The sequence below is a fragment of the Theropithecus gelada genome, chromosome 13 (genome assembly GCF_003255815.1).
Source record: "Theropithecus gelada isolate Dixy chromosome 13, Tgel_1.0, whole genome shotgun sequence".
Taxonomy (NCBI): Eukaryota; Metazoa; Chordata; class Mammalia; order Primates; family Cercopithecidae; genus Theropithecus; species Theropithecus gelada.
The window spans coordinates 60,103,318-60,117,266 of NC_037681.1; the positions used below are offsets into that span (position 1 = coordinate 60,103,318).

At 41.1% G+C, this 13,949-nt stretch overlaps 1 protein-coding gene across 3 annotated transcripts in view; it reads left to right on the forward strand.

Moving 5' to 3' along the window:
* Positions 1 to 13,300, forward strand: part of TMEM178A (transmembrane protein 178A) — a 52,120-nt gene extending 38,820 nt beyond the window's left edge. For all 3 annotated transcript variants that reach the window (XM_025355052.1, XM_025355053.1, XM_025355054.1), the window contains exons 3-4: positions 2,650 to 2,787; positions 12,342 to 13,300. In XM_025355052.1, coding sequence (XP_025210837.1) covers positions 2,650 to 2,787; positions 12,342 to 12,583 — 380 coding nt within the window. In that variant the 3' untranslated portion in view covers positions 12,584 to 13,300. The remainder of the gene's footprint in view (positions 1 to 2,649; positions 2,788 to 12,341) is intronic.
* The last annotated feature ends 649 nt before the right edge of the window (positions 13,301 to 13,949 follow it).

Here is a 13,949-nt window from a genome sequence, read left to right on the forward strand (position 1 = left end):
GCTTAAAAATAAAATGTGTGGAAACCTGGTATGAGGTCTTGTGAGATAGTCTGCCCTGGTGGCATCTGTCCACAGCTGCCTACTGAATCTTTTGTTTGCCGAGTCGTTGGGTGTAAGGACCTGCTGTATCCCTTGTCTTAGTAAACCAAGGAGATTATATGTTAGGGCTCTTATTTTTGTTTTGTATATACAATATTTATTTTAGCTACTGTGTTTATCTGCAACCTTTGTATTTCTGCTAAAATACCTTTATGAGTGTATGTCATAATTTTCTCAGAGGGTGTCTACATCTCAATGAAAGGAGCTACTCTTTTTCACTGTCAGGAAAATGTGAAACTCTAGAAAGGATCACGCAGTGTGAAACTAAAGAGGGCTGATATTTACCTAAAAACTGTTGCTTTAAGCTGCCTGATGATAGATAGCTCCCCAAAACAAAAAACTAAAGTGATTTTTTTGGTCTTTGCCCCCATCAGAGATTGACATTGTCATTTTCCAATGAAATAAGTAATGAGGACTTCAGGATCTTGTGTGGTGGCCAAAGCCACTGTAGAGAACTAATCAGAGTCTTATTCTGTAAGTCAATCTCTCTGAGGATTAAAAGGCTCTGTTCTGAATCTCAAACATATAAATGGAAGCTCTTCTGATATTGCCAGAGCAGTGGTCTAATATTATACATATTATGATGGGCAACTTTAAGACTTAATCATCTTTCCAGAGAGCTATGTAGTTACTGGCTGAGGTCAGGGAAGAAAAGATCATCATAGGAGCCTGAAAAAGAACCTTAGCTCTTTAATAGTTTGTAGCCTGTGATTGCCCAGCAAGCAATATTTGAAGATTCTTCTTTTAATCCTTCTTGGAGTTCTCATGGAAAGATGCTTTCAGCAGTCACATGCATGTCTATTTCTAAGAAAGTCACACTTGGTGATTTGTAGCACATTTACTGTGTAAGCTTAACATGACTGGTAGTAATGCAAATCCCATGTGGATTATATCTGAACCTTGTGCCTTTTCAGAGTCACAGAAAATAGACTATTACTCAAACCGCAGGAAATTTGGTAGGCTGTAAGATAATAGTGACTGAACCATTACTACATTTCCCCTGCTCAGATGTGGATGTCTCAAAAACTACTTATACTCTTAACATTAAACTCAGCATCTTCATATTATCACTGCCCCTGGCCCCTTGTTCATTGGTGTCCACATTTCTTCTTCTAGGCAGAAATACTGTCTTTTAATTTGGATGCTCTGAACTGGAAATGAGAAATCCCCCTTTAAAAAAGGGATGGTCTCTCTGTGGCTAAGATGCTAAGAGCAAGACTGGAAGCTACTGTAATCCATCCTCGATGAAGCCACCCCTAATGCCCAGGAGCCACACAATAAAGTGATGGCTGCATGGGCACTTTCACTTTAGCAGAGCAGCCCACACTTCAAACAGTGTGATGTGCACCTTGTCTTGGCCCCATGTGTACACAGGTGTGCATGATCCACGTGCATTTGCCCACACCTGTTACCTGGCCTTGGGGGCAGCAGATGTATGCTTGGGATGTGTTGTTTTAAGAAGGATGATTGAAATTTAGCTAACAATTTTTAAAGTTAGATTTGTTAAAAAAATCCTTTGAGATGGAGCTGTAAGGTAAATAAAAAAGATTAAAAAGTATTTTTTTAAAAGCAAGGAAGAAAATAGAAAAAGTAAAATAGCTGGAAGGTAGGCAAGGTAAGTGCCGGTTTAGTAGTTGGAGGCAATGTGTGTCCAGGTACATGTAGTCAGCCTGCCTCTTGGTTTTGCCAGGGAGGTGGGGAAAGAGCTAGATTTCTGGCTCAGTAATCACAATTGTGTTTTTGCAATAGGCCAGACTTGACAGTTGGGCCACTGTATGGTGGAGACTCATCCTATTGGAATAGTACCTCCTTCACCTGGGTAAATGGATGCCCAGGTTGTGGGATCTATGCTTTAGGGGTGAAGGCATTTATGAGCAGATGTTTCAGAGGAAAGGGTGTTTATGAGCACATGTATCCTGTGTGCACTTTGCACCACTGTTCCAGTCACCACAATTACCTTCACTTTCTCAAATCATTTTTGAAAATAGGCAGGAGTAGATGTAAATGAAGAAGTAAATAATTGGTATCTGTGGTGATCAGATAAAACCCTATTTCACAATAGCTTTTTTAGGCTCTTTCTCCAAAGCTAGGTTAAGTACAGTCACTACCATGGGGGTAACCTATGTTTCTTTTTTTTTTTCCTTTTTAAAATTTCAATAGTTTTTGGGGTACAGGTGGTTTTTGGTTAACCTACATTTCTGTTGCTCTGTTAAGGCTAACAGATATTTCTCAAACCCACCTCACTCTTGGTTTAAGTCATTTGACGTCTGTTACTCAGGTCTATCCTGGGCTTGTCCTCTATTCTCCACTTGGTGTGGACTTCTCCATGGACTCAGAGAGGGTAGAGTCTGACCCTCCATTGGTTACACCCCATTAGTCCTCTTATGGAATGCCTGGGAAGAGTATTCCCTAAGCCTCCTTGCCCCGTAGGCTCTAAGCCTGTCCATGTAACTTACTAATTTTCACAAGGTATACAAAGCCCTAATTCTCTAATTCTTAATGACTTTCCTGAATTCTGATTGTGAATGTCTGTGTCTGTTTTGAGATTAGATTTAAGAAGAATCACTGCTGGCTTCCTGGGCATGGCTGTAGCCGTCCTTCTCTGCGGCTGCATTGTGGCCACGGTCAGTTTCTTCTGGGAGGAGAGCTTGACCCAGCACGTGGCTGGACTCCTGTTCCTCATGACAGGTAGGCTGCACGTCTCAGGCCGTCTGCCCCGGCCAAGGTGAAGGCTGCTCTGCATGCGGCTAGCTAGTGTCGCTTTGTTATCTCCCTGTTAATTTTGTTTTCACCGTTAGAAAAGCAACCAGAAGGTCATTTTGGCTTTGCTGGAAAATACAGAATTTAAGGAAAACAATGGTGTGAAAAATGCATCCTCCATATCCCCATTGTGGCCTGTTAGTAGGTTAGATGGAAGTGTCTTGGGTTTAATCTCTAAAATGAGCCCAGTCTGTTTTTTTGCTCTTCTTTCTTTTTTTGAGATGGAGTCTCACTCTGTCACCCAGGCTGGAGTGTAGTGGTGCGATCTTGATCCACCGCAATCTCTGTCTCCTGGGTTCAAGTGATTCTCCTGCCTCAGCCTCCTGCATAGCTGGGACTACAGGCATGTGCCACCACACCTGGCTAATTTTTGTAGTTTTGGTAGTGTTTCACCATGCTGGCCAGGCTGGTCTTGAACTCCTGACCTCAGGTGATCCCCCCTCCTCAGCCTCCCAAAGTGCTGGGATTACAGGCATGAGCCACCACGCCCCGTTTTCTGTTCCTTATTTCATACTGTGCCCCAAACCCTGACCTGGACTCTTGGCAAACATGGGCCATTGCTTATGAGGTGCCCTCAAAGACAGAGGGGGATAGATCATCGCAACCCATCCCCTGGCTGGATGTCAATTCAAAGGTCATGCTTTAGTGATGTTGTCATTTTTACATACACAACACTCATTCATTTCACTCCACAGATATCCTTTGAGGACTTACTATGTACGAGGCACTGCTGTGAGTGCTAAAGACACACAATGAATAAGGCAGGCAAAATCCTTGTTCATTTTTATTGTGGAGAGACATAAACAATGATTTGTGGTGGTGATAAAAGCTGTGAAGAAAAGAAACAGGGTGAAATAGGGACTCAGGGAAGATCTTGCTGAGGTGGCGATGTCTGAGCTAATTCCTGAGAAGCAGCCGATGGTGGGAAGAGCGCAGCAGACTGAGGAAACCACTAGTGCCAAACCGGAGAGAAACGGCCAGTGGGACTGGAGGGAGTGAGGGACAGGATAGTATCACATGAGGTGGGGGAAGTGGGCAGTGGCCAAAGCTTCAGGGCTTTGTCGGTCATGGTGGAGAGCTTGGATTTGAAGCTAAGGGTGACAGATGCCCCTAGAAGGTTTGAAGCAAAGGAGTGACTTGATTTTTAAACAAGGGATTGGAAAGGGTGGGGGTGTGGAGACAGGGCTAGGATGTTTTTGACTAACAGCTAAAGGGTAGTTTTGTCCAAAAAAGGTGCCAGGTGCTGAGTCGGCGGCTAAGACTGACCGACGGTAGCTTCAGGGAAGAAATCTTTCCTTTCTTCTCCTCCTTCACAGAAAACTCCTGTATTAATGATTAGTGAATGCCAAATTAACTGGGCATTAACAGTTTCACGAAGTATACTCAGCAACAGAATGAATATTCCCCTAGATAGAGAGCCATTTTAAATAGGCTTATTTCCACTTGCCTGGAATTCTGTTATTCAAGTGACCACGCCTAGATTTTCTAGCACTTCTCACTGTAATGGGTCACCTAATTACGCCTGTGTTAACAGGAGGCGGCCACACCCCACCAGGGTTACCACTGTTTGCTGGCTGACTGTCTCTGAGGGCTGACAGATCAGGGGTGCTTTGCCCTCTGGCACGGTCAACCACCCTGCAGCCTTAAGGAACCCACTTCACAGGCAGGGATCCTTCCTTCTAACTCCCACTCGTCCCTGTCCCACTCCACGAAATGGTGCTACCATTGGCAGTGATCTGGAATGTGGGGCATCATCACCAGCGTCCTGGAACATTCAGAAGTCACATGGATCTTGCCTAGTTCTGAGCAGAAAACCAATTTAGGTTTTCTGGATTTTGGTGAATACACAGTGGCCACCAGGACTGTAGCACAGGGAGGCTAAAATGTTAGTTTCTGAGGTTTTAGAGGCGGATTTGGACCCTCAAGACCAGCCACTGGGTTCTTGCCCAAGGGATGCATTTAAAATCCAAATTATAGAGTAAGGCAGACAAGGGCAGCAAAGAATCATAGAAGACCGCACTGCACGGAGGATTCCTTTATGCTTCTGCTGGGGCTTAATGATAATTTAAAAATCTCACCTGTTTTCTTCTCCCTCTTTATTTAAGCCCCCATTTCTCTGACTCTTGTCTCCATAAATATCGAAGAGGTACAGATGTGTTGCCTCCCAACCCTAGAAAGGCCCCATACCACTCCTCTTGTCAGGGGATTTGTTAGAACTTTTGTTAGAACTAAAGATTCTAACAATTGCTAGAACTAAAATAAATTGCAAGGCCATGAAAGCCTACTGAGTGCTCCTTGGGAGACTGAGGGGCCAGTCTGGTTTTAAATGAAAGGAAGTTGAAGGTTCAATGGCAGGTGGGCACAGAGGAGAGGCAGGAGTTTCCTGGGCCAGCTCCACCTCTTCCTGTTCTCAACCCTTATTTTGGGTCCATGTGTGGATTGTACCTCTGGACCAGAGGAGCTCAGGAGTCCTCAGGATCGAGCATGGGAAGCTCCTATGTAATTGTTAGGCAACATCAAAACAAGCAAAGCAATACCCACAACAGAAACCACCACCACCACCACCACCAACAACAACATCAAAAACCCAAATAATAAACTTGAAGTTTGATGACCAGTTCTGAAGGACTGATAGATACAACCTAACACTGTTAACATTGTTCTGTTGTTTTGTTTAGTTTCGGTTGCCCAAACAGCATTATTGAAATTAAGGGGGAATCCACTTACAGACCTCATCACCTGAAAACAAAACAACCTTTTTTCAATATTTCCCTTATTCTGGACCAAATCTTGTCATGTATTTGCTTCATTGTAAGCAAAGAAGAAAGGAAAAGGAAGGAGAAGAAAAGGGGAGGGGATGGAAGAGGGGGAGAGGAGAAACATGTTTTTCCATGGAGTGGATATGCTATGCTGGATTCACCTGTTCTGTTGCTATGGGATTCAGGGGGGTTTGTTTTGTTTTTGTTACTACAAATAATGCCTTGAAATTTCCTTTGCAAACACTGAGACCACCACGTCAATCTATTGCATGAGATAAATTAGCTGTAGAGCGTTCATATGCAGGAGATGAGAGCAAAAAAAGAGTTAAAAGAATCTATTTTAATTAAGCAGAGTGTCTTTAGCCACTCAACTCAGCATCCTTCCCACAGAGTTTTGATGCTAAACTTAGCCCCTTCTAATGCTCTGCCATCTTCATTCTCTGCCTGAACTTATTAGCTAAACTTTCAAATGAAGAACATCAACCATGTGACAGGTTGGGCGGTTAAAATGGAAACGTTGGAACAATCTTTCTCCTTCTGCCTTATTGATTGCACAGACAGGTCTTGATTACCACATGTGACACAGCAGCCCTGCTGACTGTCGATGCACATCTGGAGCCAGGTCTCGCCCCCTTTCCTCTTCCCTGGGGCCATGCAAGGGTCCTCCCAGAGGGCCAGGGCCAGCCTGCACATCCCCCATGGGCCTTCAATTTAGACTTTGGATGTCACACCCTCTGAGGTTACACACACACAGGCACAGAAGCATACACAGGCGATTGAGGGGATAAGACTCTCATCTTCCAGCTTTAGGCTTCTGCCCATTACTAGACTATACTGCTTTCAGTGTACTGTGAATGAATATTTCCACCTATATTATTAAGTGATGCATTCTATTTGATGGATATAATAAATATACTTATTATAATTTAAGTTACAAATGTTTTAAAAGGTTATTCAGTGCAAACATTTTTAAACACTTTTTTAGGTCTCTGTTGTAGGATTTTTAGTATTTTTTTAATTCACTAGGAGTCTTAAAAAATGGATAAAGCTTGGGCCTCCCTTGGTGGGGGTCTCACTGCTCACCAAATTCATTCACCTTCACAGGCTGCGCCTTGAGTGGCCAACTGGAAGATCACACACAGCATGAAACACTCCCTTCCTGACAGCAGAGACAGAGAAGACAGAGTCCAGGCAGCCCTAGCAGAGCTCCAGGGACAGTTAACACCCACCCACACTGGTTATTCATTCTTTTGTTTCAATGAATCCAAAAAAAAAAAAAAAAAAAAAAAAAGACTCCGCCATGGTAGGTGTATTGAATTATCTAGATTATCCGTTGATTATGACCTGAAACTACAGGTCCATGATACTTTTTCTATAACCTTGGGGGCCAGGTATGTTTTGTAATTCAGGATTAAAAAAAATTTATTTTAGAAGATAACACGGTGCGTATATCCTGTGTTATTTAACACCCTCAGCAAGATCTGGGGTGGCATCTTGAAATCAAATACATTAACATTCCTGCAGCTAAACACATGAATATTCACACTAAATGGGATCAGTAAGAACTAGAATAGCCTATGTCAGACCAGGCCAGGATTTGCCACTAAAGAAATTGCTTCAGTCTTTCAGATTGGATGCTTTCAGATTGGATGCTTTTGGGATTTAGGAATTGCATTATGTGTGTGTGTGTGTGTGTGTGTGTGTGTGTGTGTGTGTGTGTAAGAGTTTGTTTCTCTCTGTTAGTTCTGCCAGTCAGTTAGGACAATATAGGAATGGCTTTTTGAGTAATCTGTGTGAAAACTAGCATGAAGCATTTGAAGGAAGACCAAAGAGATCAGAAGGATGGGCAGGCCACCTTTTGAAGGAGTAGGGGAAAAAAAATCAATGTTCATGCCTTTGGGTGTTGTAGTTACATTATTTATCAAGCAGGCTAAACAGGGTGAAGCAACTTCCACTCCTTTCAGTCTTTTAAGGACGTTAAAAAATGGTGATCAAAAGAATGGGCCCCATTACCCTAATTGCATCTTACCAGCTGGCACCATGAAGATTTTAGGGTAGGAAATTAGGTTGATGATTGTGGGGATGGTAGCATAAATTTACTTCTGTCCTGATGTGAAAATATCCCTTCTAGCCCTATAATTCTGTGATATCGTGGTATCTTCTAATTATGAATATTGGCAGAAAACCTTTTAATATTTTATAAGGAAAGTAGTTGCATGCAGGGCTTGTCAGGAAACCAGTAATTTATTCACTTTTTTGAAGATGCTGCCGGCAGTAGTAAGGACCGAGCTCAGGACTCAGGAACCTCTCTCTCTCTCTCTCTCTCTCTCTCTGGGGGCCACCAGCTGGCTGAAGAGTATCAGCTAGGCAGGGGAGAAGTGGAAAGGAAGGGAGAGCCTCAGAGAAGAATGGAGGAGAGACCACCTTTCTCCCCATGGATCTTCAGGAAGGACCATTAGATTTTGAACTTTCAGAATGCAGAGGTGATGCCTTATTAATCCTTCCATACTCCTTTCACATACCTTGCATTAATTAGATTGCTGCCAATGAAAATGCAGCATTATCAGAAATAACTTGCTACATAGGTAATCGCTACTTGGGGTAATTTGCGATGAACTGACTCTTAAGTTGGTAGAACTCAACGTATGGCAGAATTCAGTTTCATTCAGGTTTTCTTGACTCCGTGTGCCCAGCTCTGTTGGACTCCACGCAGAACTTATGGGAAGTGTAAGAGATCTCTATGACCTCTTCCTGAGATGCATACAGGAAAGTGGAGTGGAGAGACTGCTTGAAGTTCCTGACCACATCAGTGTTGAACTGCGTCCAGCTGTGACCAAAAAGAGCTCATGAAACTTGACTATCTCTAATATACCAGAACTAGGTTTGGGACATGGTAGATACTTGATAATTATTGAATAACTTATTGAGTAACACCTAGAATAGTACAATCTTGCTAAAACCTATAAAAAAGCTAAAAATATATTTCGTGCACGAGTACACACACACACATACACATACGTGTGCAGAACGTTATGGGCTTTGTGTCCCCTCAAATACATTTGTTGATGTCTTTGCCCCCACCTCAGAATGTGACAGTATTTGGAAAAAGGGTCTTTAAAGAGAAAATTAAGTAAAAATTAAGTGATATGGATGGGCCCTAACTCAGTATGACTGCTGTCCTTATGAGAAGAGGAGATTTGGTCGTGGTGATAGAGGAGAGACTGTGTGAAGACACAGGGAAAAGATGGCCATTGACAAGCCAAGGAAAGAGTCCTCAGTTTAAAAAGCCAACCCTGCTGACACCTTGATCTTAGACTGTAGCCTCTAGAATTGTGAGAAAACAAAGTTCTGTTGCTTAAGCCACCTAGTCTGTGGTAGTTGGTGATGGCAGCTCTGGCAAACTCATGCATATGAGTACTATAAGACATGTATGTGGAACCTAACGTAGAATTCCACACTCTCAACATTGACCTAAAACTATTAATTCAGCTGCAGTAAGAATGCTTTTGTCACTTCAAACAATGCTTTTTCTTGATGTCTTTGAATTTAGGATTTTTTGTTTTGTTTTTAAAAATATCTTGAATGGGTTAGGCTTCTTTTACAAAAGCTTGTTGGAAAAGTTGGAAACAATGCTTTTCTCCTCTTAGTACATTTCGTTGTAATTATCACACATTCCTGCCCATCTCACAAATCATAGTGGTGGCAGCTATGCATGTGCAAACATTCTTAGAAATGTGAGGGTCTGAAAAGGAAGAGCTCCTAAATATGGTTTTCTTGTCACTCTTTCCTGCCCTGCTTTCCTCTTACTAAGAACAACTTCGAGAGCACTTTGAAAGGAGAAGAGATGTGACGGAAGGGCAAGCTATAGGGGCATTTGTGGGAAGGGGGATGGATAGAGAGGGGACATACTTGTGGGCTGATAGGCCTCTCCACCACGCTCAGCTGAGTGAATAAAGGCAACAATAAATAAAACAAGTCTGCATCAAAGTTTGATGCATGCCCTGTTCCGAAAAAACTTAACTGGCATAGAGATGCCACTTAAATTAATACAAATAAATAAAGTAAGACAAAGGGATAATCAGGTTTCCAAGGCAAGATGGATCCAAGAGTGAGATTAGAAGCCAAAAGCATGCCATGAAATCCCATACTTTTGCTCATGGTGGGCTATAGATTTAGCTTTAGGGAGCGTCAGTGCTCTGGCAACTTGGACAAAGAAAAATTCTATTAGTGACATCATTCACAGTGTCCATGAGGTAAGCACAAATCAATTCCCCAGGAAAAGCACAACCATCTATGACATTGAGGGCAGAGAGAAATCATTCTGGTTAAATCCTCAGATTAGATTGTTTCTTGTAATTCTTTTCTATTTAGTATGAACCGGTGGTGTAATGATAGAATTCATGTCATCAAAAGCAATTTTATGGGGTTGGCAGGTGAGAGGAACTAATAAAATAAATGTTAAGTGTAAAATCAAAGGGAGTATATACAGAAAGATAAGTATATAGGACATTCCATTTTCATTTAATTGCATAAGCCGAGTACTAGATTCACTAGGAAGTTTTAATGAATGTTCTTGTTTCATGTTTCATTTTGGAATAACAGAATCACAGAAATTTGACACTTTTAGGGACTTCAGTAATCAAGTTTCCCACTCTTTTTTTCCTAGATGAAGAAACCAAGGCTCAGAGAGGTTAGGTAATTTCAAGTTTACACAGTGTTTAGTAGAGCTGGAAACCAGAATACTTACTTCTCACATCCCAACCCAACGCACTTAGACATCAAAGGATGCTTAAAAGTTTAGGTTTGAACTCAAGCTTTCATAGGTCATTAAAACTATGTTACTTGTAAACATGCTTGCTTTTAGGCGTTCAGCTGTGTGCAAACAGCTAAATGCAGAATACAGTTGTTTTTCCTGTGAAGATGTCATTGTTCTATTATTCTGTTTTACTTGTTGATGCTCCAAAGATTATTTTTTTCTAACTGCCTATTGTTCTACTACCAGCATTTATTAAAAGGGCTTTGTTATAAATAAAAACTGCCTTTGTTTTGGTGCCAGTGAAAACATTTGTGTAGATCTAAGAACATTTGCTTTTCACAAGGTTTTAGAAAAGTGGGGTATTCTTTTTTGAATGGTCCATTACTTTATGAGAGAATTATTTCCATCTCAATTTTTCTCTTTTGAGAACTCAAAGTGATATGTTTGCTATAATAAATTGGAGCAAGAAGTCAGAAGAAAAGATTTTATCCTTTTTAGTAAAATAGAATCACTTTAGAGTTTAAATGCAGAATTAAGCAAAGAGTAGGAAATATCAAATTATCTCAGATCAAGTGTCCTTTTAATTTAGGACATTTATTTTCTAAATGCACATTTGGAAAAGGAGTCAGGCAGTGTGCTCTTACATGATTTGAATGGAGGCAGAATTCTAACATTTTAAAGATGGCATTAAGGTGGTCTTTATTTCCTCCAAATTGCTGCCTGCTCTGAATTTGTTTTTCTGCTAGCGTTTCTAATCTCCAAAGCTATAGGTTAAAAAAGGGTGGTGGGTAGGGGGTGGGGAGCTTTGAGGGGGTTGGAGAGGTAATCTGCTACTTTTAGCTCTCTCTTTTCAGTTTCAAAATCTGTGTCTGTTTCCAGTGGAGATGCTACATGTATCTGTAAGGATGCCAAAGGAATTTTCCAGCCAATAAATGTTATCTCTGTTGTATGCAGGATAAACCAGACATGAAGAAGAGATGTGTAGGATTCAGAACAGAACTGGACATTCTGATACTTGATTGGGTGCCAGTTTCTGTTTTTATTATTCACCACATTCTGATCCTCTACCTATCCAAAAGGAGCATCTTGAGGGTCCATTGTGGTACAATAGAAGCACCTATATCCACATGACTTGAGTAGTAAAAATCCTGTGTTTGGGGCTTATGAAGCGTTTTTAAAATCAGTTCTGATTTTCGTGTTGCAGAGGGAAAATTACATACACACGCATTGGTCTAAAAAGCAATGCTTTGGGTCTGTCCCTATTCCTTATGTCACTCCAGTTGCCTCCATTTTGAATGGTGAAAGTAGATGATCTCCTTAGTCAGCTATTTTACACCAATTCCATATTGCTGGACTTAATTTATACTATTTAGAAGCATTCATTCATTGAAAAAACCCATTTGTTGAGGCCCTGGTATATGTAAGACTATGCCTTAACAAAAAAGATTTAGCTACTTGTGTGAATTCATCTAAAATATTATTTAAGGCAACATGATAAATATTTATGATAATGTTAATTGAAAAAGAAAGCATACTTTGTATAATGATTATAACAGAATAAGTGTATGAAAATAGGTGGAGAGTGAAGGAAAATGAAAACTATTTTGTGCTTGATTTGATGATAAAAGTTTTTCTTTTAAAAATACAACTTTTGCTTTTAATAATAAACAAATGAATTCCAATATATATAACCATTCAAATTAGACAATTCTGAATAATGCAGGTTATCAGAATTTTCCTATCTTTTTCACTCCTGCGTCTCCACTCCCTAGTGTAGGGTCTGGCACACAGAAGTGTTGCCAGTGTTTGTCAAATGAATTAATTCAAGTAAAAGAATTACAGATCATTTGTGAATTTGGAGTGACCGCCTCAATGGTTGATCTGATTTTCATAAAGGCCTGTCTGGCATTTGTCTTGTAACAGGCAAACTGTAACTAATCATTCTGTTCTCTTTGTATTATTTATAGGAATATTTTGCACCATTTCCCTCTGTACTTATGCCGCCAGTATCTCTTATGATTTGAACCGGCTCCCGAAGCTAATTTATAGCCTGCCTGCCGATGTGGAACATGGTTACAGCTGGTCCATCTTTTGCGCCTGGTGCAGTTTAGGCTTTATTGTGGCAGCTGGAGGTCTCTGCATCGCTTATCCGTTTATTAGCCGGACCAAGATTGCACAGCTAAAGTCTGGCAGAGACTCCACGGTATGACTGTACGCACTGGGCCTGTCCACAGTGCGAGCGACTCCCTGAGGGGAACGGCGCGGAGTTCAGGATTCCAAGCACAAAGCGGTCTTTTACATTCCAACCTGTTGCCTGCCAGCCCTTTCTGGATTACTGATAGAAAATCATGCAAAACCTCCCAACCTTTCTAAGGACAAGACTACTGTGGATTCAAGTGCTTTAATGACTATTTATGCTTTGACTGTGAGAATAGGGAGCAGTGCCATGGGACATTTCTAGGTGTAGAGAAAGAAGAAACTGCAATGGAAAAATTTGTATGATTTCCATTTATTTCAGAAAGTTTGTATATAACAATTACCTGAGAGTCATTTCTATTTGCAAAAGGATTCGTAACAAAGCGAGTATAATTTTCTTGTCATTGTATCATGCTTGTTAAATTTTAATGCAGCATCTTCAGAACTTGTCCTGATGGTGTCTTATTGTGTCAGCACCAAATATTTGTGCATTATTTGTGGATGTTCCTTGTCACAGGAAGATTCTTCTTCTGTTGCCTTATTGTTTTTTTTTTTTAATTGAAGTCTCTTCTCCGTCTTTGTACTGGAATCGAAATCATAAGATAAACAGATCAAACGTGCTTAAGAGCTAACTCGTGACACTATGCAGTATTGTTTGAAGACCTGTTGTTCAACCTCCGTCTCTTTATGTTAACTGGATTTCTGCATTAAATGACTGCCCCCTTGTTAATCTGGGTGTGTTTTCCTATGTCTTTTAGCTGTATCAACAGGTCTCCCTAGCTACAAGGACAGATGAAAACTCCGTTGTTTTAATAAGACTCTTATTAAGACTTAGTAATTGCTTCATTTCAATTAGGTTGGGCATTATTACCTTTTGTAGCAACCACACACTTGCTGTTGACAAAAGATGTCATTTTCAAACTTATTTTTAAACCTTACTATACTATTTAAAATTTTCTTCTCTCATTCTGTTGTTCTCCCTTTTTCCCCCTTTCTCTCCCTCTTCCTCCCCTGTTTACCATCTGCCTGGTATGTATCCAGTCATAAGGGTACATGATCTTTGTTTTTGTTCTTGGACCTCTTACAGAAGCGATTTTCAACCTCGGCTGCCCAGAATCACCTGGTGAGGTCAGCTGTACCTAAACTGGGCCTCACCCCAGAGCAATTAACTCAGAATGTCCACAGCTGGGCCTAGGCTTGAGCATTTTTGAAAAAACATCCCAGATGATTCTGATCCACAGCTGCGATTGAGAGCCACTCGTTTGGGCCAGAGCGGTGGTTATCTCCTTAGCTACTAACCAAGTGAACTCGCTTATTTAGCAGTTACTATGTGCCAGTAACTGGGCTGTGGTGTCATTTCCCTTAATCCTCTCCAAAGC